This window comes from Phaseolus vulgaris, chromosome 11 (genome assembly GCF_051622355.1).
Source record: "Phaseolus vulgaris cultivar YP4 chromosome 11, ASM5162235v1, whole genome shotgun sequence".
NCBI lineage: Eukaryota > Viridiplantae > Streptophyta > Magnoliopsida > Fabales > Fabaceae > Phaseolus > Phaseolus vulgaris.
This window is the reverse complement of record NC_143508.1, coordinates 42012080-42021002: the sequence shown is the minus strand read 5'-3', so window position 1 is coordinate 42021002 and position 8923 is coordinate 42012080. Positions and strand designations below refer to the sequence as shown.

Here is an 8923-nt window from a genome sequence, read left to right as displayed (position 1 = left end):
AAATAAATTTTTAATTTCTATTATTGTTAAATAGTTTCTAAATTAATATCTAATTAGCAACCAAAGGTTTTGTTACCAAATTTAGAATCTAAATAATTAATAGTTAAAATATTGGTAACTAATTAGATAGCAACTTATAAACTATTTAACAATAATATAAATTAATTTAGAAACCAATTTTTTTTAAAATGGTCTTTAATTTAATTATTTATTGTAATTAATTATTTTGTTTTCTAAAAATTGGTTTCTATAAATCAATTTGATGATTTTCTTGTATCGTTTGTCTGAAATGTTTAAAAAAATCCTGGCTTGCCTTTTCAAGATTTAATGGTTTTAATTTTAGTTCATGGAAGGAGTTGTAATGATCTTTAGAAAACTCCCTTTGGCAAAAGGTCATTGGACAGGGAGCATAAAAGAAGCTTTTAGTGCAGCTAATATAGCCAACTTAGCTTGAAAATTCTTTGTTGTTACTTAAAAACATTATGCAGAGACCCTATTGCTGCATCAGCTTATAGAAGTAAAACATTTACACCAGCCTTCAAAATTCTTTTAATAGTAAATTAAAAAAATTATTTTATTCTAAGTCCTTCAATACATGGTTAAATATGCAGAGACCCAACATCACCCAAAATCCCAAGTAAAATAGTTATGAATGTTTGACAAAGAAATGCTACAAAATGCAGCCACGTCAACAACATTTGCTCACAATTTTGGCAATTATAACTCGACCACAGTTTAAAAACTTGCAGATAACATTGCTCCAGATTTAATTCGCTCAAAACTGTTAAAAACTCAACTTTATATAAAATATTAAATAAATTACACAAATTTAATTCTTTGGTTGTGGAGGTGAAGAAAAAGGGAGGATAGAGCTGAGTATGAAAGGTTTTGTAATGCTGATAAGATAACCGCTCTTAGATAGATATAATCACTCCAACATGATCAAGAAACTCAGAATGTCTCCATGAAACTCGATACCTTAGGCTCTTTGAGCCTATAAATATATGAATATTTCTTACTCATATTTTGATACTTACTACTCAGATAGTATTATACTTTTACTGAGAATCTTTTCGTTCAACTTTTTATCATTAAAGCTCGAAAATCCTTCAAGACAAAAATCTATCATCTTAACATCTTGGATTCACCATCTCAAATTCACCACATCTGATGACTTAACGACACTGTAAGAACAATATCGTTTTTTTCTGTTATATTCTTTATCTTTCAGAACTCTTCAATCAGATTTAAACATCCACTCTCTTTCACACTGTTGTTCTCTTTCATATTTTTCCATCTCTTAGCCGAACCGAGCTTGAATACTCCAATAGCTTTTATTGTACATAACCGACTGAATCATATTCTAAAACATGATGCAACAATAATTCACAATATTTTATCTTTCTCTCTTCATTTCATCATTTATTACATTACAATCTTTTCTCTCTTCTCTTTATTCTACAACATCTATTCTTTTATTAAAAAAATTTGTAGACAAAATGTTTTATAATTCACAATTGGGTGTCGTGTTCAACAACCAACCAACCAACCAACTGATTATAGACTAGTTAGTCCTTGTACAATTTGTTGTACAAGTATTATTTCTCTTATATTTTATAATTACATCTATTTTTATGTACCACAAGATCGTAAGTTATTAGGGATACAATTGTAGCTGTGAGGCACCCATTTCACTCCTTACTGTCCATTCCGCATGCTCTGGTTTTAACTGTAAAATGAGATCTCAGGCCAATCCAACACTGGTAATAATCTTGATCCAAGAAGGGTGATTCTAGGGCCCATTGACTGATCCGAGGTATTAAACTTGATTCAAACATAAAAGCCATTGTGTCTGTGATCTTGGAAGGTCCTATATCATTACCTCGAGCAATGGTAGCCTGTAAATCAAATGCCAACACATGGGTTGCTAGAAGATTTAATAAATGGCACATAATGAGATCATTTTTCACTTAATTTCACACGGCATTTTGCTCTAAAAAGGACTAATAGCATGTTGGTTTCTACGTCACTTTGGTAAAAGAATCTTTCAGTGTCTAATGTAGAAATATGATGCTATAAAAGAAGCTTGTGTTTAAAGGATATAAGAAACGATTTTGAAAAGGATGGATGTGCATCCAACCATTCACGGATGTAAATAAAATTTTCAAAAGATGTAGAGAAATTGAAGGACTAGCGCATGCACTAGAACTGGTCCATTGAATCTCAAAACCTTACAAATTGTTTAGAATTTTCTAAATTTTAAAAATAATAAATGAATAAATAAATGAAAAATTGCATAAAAATAATTAAAAATATCAAATTGGACTTTCAAGCATAAAAATAAAAAAACCCATTACCAAACCAGAGGTCATCAAATTTGAAACAAATCAAATTGGGTTCAACTTGAACAACTCAGAGATCCAAACCAATGTGTTTGGGTTGGTCAATTTAGTTCGGATTCCTGGGTTGCTAGGACCCAAGAACACTCATTAGATTGGCGGTTTAGCTTTTAAACTTGTGACTTATTGTGTATGATTGTTCCGAAAAAGTATACATCATATAACTTGGTATCACGACCATGGGAAGTCATATAGTTATGGAGACTATAACACCCTTGCACCACTGGGAAGAAATCCATAACCCTTGGCTTGAAGAAACAAATGTCAAATGTTATAGGCATAGACTAAAGAAGACCAAAATTCTAACTCAACTAACCTAATTGTTGAGTTTGTTCAGTTTTGTCTCTTCTTCATCTAGTGGATCATCTGATAGCATTGTCTGGTTAGTTAGTGCATCTAATAGAAATCATCTATCGTGACCAAATTCTAACTCAACTAACCTAATTGTGGAGTTTGTTCAGTTTTGTCTCTTCTTCATCTAGTGGATCGTCTGATAGCATTGTCTAGTTAGTGCATCTAATAGAGATCATCTATCGTTTGAAGCTCGTGACATGTTTGTTATTAGATGATTGTTGTTAGGTTTTCTATTATTCTGATATGTAGGTTTATATATATAAACGTGTACCTGTAATTTGTTGTTGATCATCCTTGTATTGCTCTTTTCTATTTGAGCATGTATACTCTGTTTCTAGAATCATCATGTTCTTTCTTTCTTGTATGCGTCCATCAAGAAGGTTTATAGAGAATCATCATCATTTTCCGTAATCTCTTTATCTTTCCTTACATGTTAATTTTCAATACCCTAAACTATCCAGTTTAATGTGCTTTTGTTTGTAAACTTTTTTATCTCTAATACCCAATTATGAGATTTAGTTCTGATCCGTTTTAATGTGCTTTTGTTTGTAAACTTTTTTATCTCTAATACCCAACAACTGGTATGAGATTCAGTTCTGATCCTTTTTGCATCCATAGGTGGTTGATTCGTGATTAAGATTAGTCACCTTTGTTTGTTCATTTTGTCATGAAGATCTTCAAGAAGATGACCAACACAATTAACACCGAGAAGTTATGGGAAAGAATAACTTTAATCATTGATGCATCTAGATGTGTGTTTTATTGAAAGAACATGATGTCTAGACACATATCTATTGGAGGGGACAACACATGGAGGAGTCATTTATGAGAATTCAAAAGAAGACTCATTTCCTAATTCTCTTGTCTGTCTGAATGAAATTCTTTATGAAAGAACATGATGTCTAGACACATCGTTGTTGGAGGACAACACATGGAGGAGTCATTTTATGAGAATTCAAGAGAAGACTCTTCCTAATTCTCTTGTCTCTCTCTCAATGAAATTCTTTATGAAATTGCAAATAAAGAATCTACTTTTGGGTTGCGGTTGGAGCTGAAGAAGTTCTTTATGACCTTGTATGTCTATAAATAGTAAATTGTTTTTCAAGAAACGACATTTTGGACTTTGTATGACAGAAGCTTTGTCGTCCGAAGAAGTTATTTTTGAGTCAACAATATCACATTCATAAGGTCTCAGATCGTTTTGGCATAAGTGGTCCCAAGTCAATTGTTACTCCATTGACATCGCCTATTCATCTATCTATAACCAGTAATACTTTTCCAAAATCCAAGAAGGAATACATGACTTGTGTTTCATATGCTACTGTAGTGGGGAGTTTAATGTATCCAATGGTGTGCACTACGTCGACCTTACCCAAGCACTTAGTCTAGTGAGTAGGTACATGGTTAATTCAGAAAAAGGAGCATTGGATGGTGGTGAAACGTATGCTCGAGTATCTTAAGGACAAGTATGATATGAGCCTGGTCTACAAGATCGTCTACAAGGGTAACACTGGGTGTACTCTTGTTGGATATTCATATTCGTATTATGCTAGTGATATGGATGTAAGACAATTTATAAGTGGTTATGATTTCAATATAGGGAATTCATTAGTTAGTAGTCGGAAAGCAATTTCGCAGCATACAGTAGCCTTGTCTACTATTGAAGCACAATATATGGTTCTTGCAAAGGAATAAAGGAGAGAATCTAGTTGAAAGGGTTTCATTACTGATATGGAATTTCCACATAAGGCTAATATCTTTTGTGATAGTCTGAGTGTGATTTGCTTCGTTGTGATCAAGTGCATCATGAACTAATCAAACATATTGACGTCAAGTATCCTTTTCTTCGCACTGAAGAGCTAGTCGAAGTGAGAAAATTAGTACAAAAGATAATGTACCTTATATCTTCACCAAGTTCCTAGGAGCAAATTAATGTAGTGTTTGGAATTGTTCAATGTCGATTGCTACCAGCAATCGTCTGCAACACTGAACTGGAAGACACAAGTGAAGGTGAAGAATTGTTGAGTTTTGCCTTATCCATTCTTTATCTGGTAAATCGTCTAATAGTGGCATATAGTTGGTGTATTTGATAGATGATTAGATGTCATCTATCTTCTGAAGTGTCAGCATTAGTTCATGGTTGTTATTAGATGATTGTTCTTTTAGTTCCTTAGGTTTTCTATTTTTCTTATATATAGTTAGTTACAATTGTGGCAACATTGTATATAAACAAGCCTAACTAACTTAGAGTGGCATGGATTAACATGTGTCTGTAATTCATTGTTAATCATCTCTGTAATTCATTTTATTTTATTTATAATCAATGTATTTGTTCCTGTACATGCTCATCAAAAACATTTCTAAAAAGTAATCTTCATTTCTTTTAATCTTTTATCTTTTCTTACGTGTTAATTATGCGTTCCCTTAATATGTTTTTGTTTGTGAACTTGATCTCTGGTACCCAATAGGTTCAACCTGAACAACTCCCAAATCTAAGACAATGTGTGGTTGGTCAGTTTAGTTCGGAATCACGGGTTAAAGGACCCAAGTCACCCATTAGAATAGAGGTTTACTTTTTGTACTTGTAATCTTATTGTGCATGATTGTTTGGGAAAACCATACCTCATATGACTTGGTATCGGGACCATGGGGAGTCATACAGTTATGGAGACTTGCACCACCAGGAAGAAATCCATCAGCCTTGGCCTGAAGAAACAAATGTGTTAGGCATAGACTAGAGAAGACTAAATTCTGACTCAACTAACCACAAAACTAGTCTTGATATTTTCCCATATAAAGCTACATACTACCATAGTGCTTCCAACAAACAGTGATTAAAAGTCAAATTTTGATATGATATTACCTCATAGCCACCATGAATGAGGCCCATAAATTCACTCATGCAGTTGCGATGATAATATGGAGGCCGGAAAGTGTGCTCAGCAACCAGCCATCTGGGTGGGAAAATGACAAAATCAAGTAATGCCACTCCAGGTTTGTCAGTTGGTGCTGTCAGCACTGCACATGAGAACAAAAGTGGTCAAAAAGTTAAAAAAAACAAACAATTTTACACGAACAAAAAGAGAGAATGGGCCATGAAATTTTTATTTTTAAAGATGCATACCAGTATTGATTGATGGATCACTATGATCAAACAGAACCGTATTATAAGGGCAGAATTTGCTTAAATCATACTGCAAGCAAAAACAATAGTTGCCAAATTAAGATGCATAAATTCTTTCACAGGAATTATACCCGTAACAAGCAGAATTTTAATCACAAGTCATTCTCTGAAAACAATGTTGGAAGAGAAAATCACCTACCTTATATGGAAAATAATTACCATGCCAAGCAACAACATTAAAGGGAGAGAAATCTTGAACTGCGGCAAACAGTTCACCACCAAACTTCTGCACTATAGTGTAGCCAGGATAGGATTTATCTTCAAACCATGCAGTAGGAACAAGGAAATCCCTTGGCGCAGCAAGACCGTTAGCACCTTAAAATTCAACAAAACTCTCTTTTAATTTTATACACCTTGAATTTTCAGAAACAAAATATCTTAGTTTAAATTTCTTAAGAGCAAAAGACGGAAGATACCTATTGGTCCCAGATCAGGAAGTTCAAAATGAGTACCAAATATTTCAGCAACATAACCACGCGAAGGACCATCAGGCAGATTCACAGAAAAACGAAAACCTTGAGGTAGTATAGCAATTTCACCCGGGGAAACTTTCAACCTTCCACATTCAGTGGTGATTAAGAGTCCTATAATTTCAGACAATATGAAAAAAATAAAATATAGCGAAAGGTATACTTCTGAAAAGCCATGATACACAGGAAGCAGAGAATAAGCATAATAAAACTTTATTTAACCACAAAGCCAAAGCAGAAATTAATGCATGGAAGAATTAAAAAAAAAAGGCAGACAACAGTTTGTCCTTATAATAATAATAAGATACACAAGAATAAAAAACAACTATAATGAAAGAAATCACAGAAAATATAAACCGTAAATACCCACTCACAAGATTATTGTACCAGTGTACCAGTGCTTTTGTCCAAATACATCCTTCAATTAGGTAATTTCTTTTATATTCAGGTCTAGAGAGAGAACAAACATACTTTCTATATTCGAAAGGAAAAAGGAAGCACCCTGAGTTTATAGAGCATAGATCAAAAAAGAAATTATATGGGTCCAGAAAGAATTATATGCCCGCAAGTACAAAGCAAGCAACCCCAAAGACCAGTTTCTAAGTGAATATTGAACAATCAAGGAAATTGTTATTGTGACTTACTTCCTTGTTGGGGAACTATCAAGAAGTCACCATCAGCATTGCAAAAGGCACAATTGTCCATTGATTTGTTTGCAGCGTACCTATAAATCATATTACACTTTCCCATTTATTAAAGTGATGATGTTACCTTCAAAATTTAATTTATCATACCCTACTTTTATCACAGCATATATTATTCAATTCTTAGCTATTAAACACTGACATCAATACATATTGTTTTAGTGCATGTGATTTAAGACACTTAAGCTCACAAAAATGTTATACTAATTAGGAAACCTAACCCACCAAAAAAGTCAACGGAAAAAGAAAAAAAGGATTGACTAGCACAAAACCCATTAGATAAAGAAGAAAAGTATTAACCAAAGGATACCAATTATTTACATGTGAATAGCATATCCGTGGCGCATGAAAGAGCTTCCAGAACCACAAATGGTGGACAACCCATCAATGAAATCCGTTGGTGAATCAGGTGCATCCATGGGCTTCCATCTAAGCTGAGTTGGGTTAGCAGAACTGTTGGAGCTGTTGAACTCACTGAAAATTTTCCAGTTACTAGGTACTCTAGGTTTAAACGGTTCGTGGGTCACCGATGGTTTGATCCGGTAAAACCAACTACAACAAATAATAAAGCCAGCAAAGGCAGAAGAACACACAAGAGTTAATAACCATTTAAAATAATACATATGCAACACTTTTGTACAATCAAGACAGAGAAAGAGAGGAAGCAGAGAAAAGACAGAGAATTTGATAATGTAATGAATGATGTAAGGAAAAGATCGAACACAAAAAATGGTATTGTACACATTGTTTCATTTTATCGGATCTCTAAATGAAAAATACTGATTGTAAAACAAAATTATTTGATATAACAAATAATGCGATAGAAAAAAGTAAAAACAACTACAAAGTGTTGGTGTATATGTATTCCAATTTCTTTCGTTAATACATACTTTAGAAATTGATGTATTGGCTTTTTTATTGATTTAGAGCATAAAAATTTGTACATCAACTTTAATTGTGTGCTCTAGTTTACGATTTATCAAAAAGATATTACTTGTACTAAAATGGTATTTCTGATGGTGGTGACAAATTTCCATACACATATTTTGAAGGACAAAACAAAACCAAACCAAAAATCAATATATACGGTAGTTAAAAGAAGGAGGCGTAAAAGAAGCTGTGATTGACCTGCAGCGGTTGCGGTTGCGAGGGGAGGTGAAGGAGGTGCCGGAGATTTGCTCGGCGTAGAGACCGAAGGGGCAGATGAGAGGGCTGTTCTGCCCCTCCGGCAAAGCTCCGGGGAGAGCCTCGGAGGAGAGGTGGTTTCCGAAGCCGGAAAGGTAGGTGAAATCTTGGGCAGCGATTGGGTTGTCCATGATTGACGGAAGTAACATAGAGAAAGATAGAGTGGAGAAGTGAAGGTGGAGTGAAGAGTTGAGCTTCTACGAAACTAAAGAAAGGGATAGAGGTGAGTTCAACGTGCTGGGTGATGACATGGTACTTCTTGTCTTTCTTCCGTAGCAGATTCAAATTGCAACTTTTTTTTCTTTTTTTTTTTTGTCTGTTTTCGGAAAGAGATTACTATCTAGAGCCATTTTAATAGGAACTTTTATAATAACTATTTATAAAAAAAGGTATTGTTTTTAATGTTAATCTTTCATATATAAAGTGTACCTGACCCTGACCCGTGCAATGCCATGTGGTTTTCACAAAATTTCAATTATAAATTATAATATTAAAAAAATATAAAAAAATTATAATTTGAATTTGATATTATAAAATATAATATAAGTTTTACAATAGTTAATAATTTAAAACATTTAAAAAAAGACAAAATTATATGAAATATTAATTATATGGAATAACAATAGT

General features: G+C 33.4%; 1 protein-coding gene across 1 annotated transcript; it reads right to left on the bottom strand.

Moving 5' to 3' along the window:
• Positions 1 to 1452: 1452 nt before the first annotated feature.
• HGO (homogentisate 1,2-dioxygenase) lies at positions 1453 to 8687 on the bottom strand. The gene is made up of 9 exons (XM_068626182.2): positions 8240 to 8687; positions 7433 to 7663; positions 7052 to 7131; positions 6354 to 6521; positions 6077 to 6252; positions 5878 to 5947; positions 5617 to 5771; positions 5376 to 5459; positions 1453 to 1898 (listed from the first exon to the last, which is right to left on the bottom strand). The coding sequence occupies exons 1-9, from the start codon at positions 8443 to 8445 to the stop codon at positions 1692 to 1694; spliced, it is 1377 nt and encodes a 458-aa protein (XP_068482283.1). The 5' UTR covers positions 8446 to 8687; the 3' UTR covers positions 1453 to 1691.
• Positions 8688 to 8923: the final 236 nt, after the last annotated feature.

Bases quoted from the DNA above. Each gene is read 5' to 3' on its own strand.
- HGO (XM_068626182.2), bottom strand. From the start codon at position 8,445: ATGTTACTTCCGTCAATCATGGACAACCCAATCGCTGCCCAAGATTTC. The intron at 7,664-8,239 runs GTCAATCACAGC...TATTTGTTGTAG, and splicing joins CGCAACCGCAACCGCTGCAG to TTGGTTTTACCGGATCAAAC. The intron at 5,948-6,076 runs GTAGGTGATTTT...TTTTGCTTGCAG, and splicing joins GTAATTATTTTCCATATAAG to TATGATTTAAGCAAATTCTG.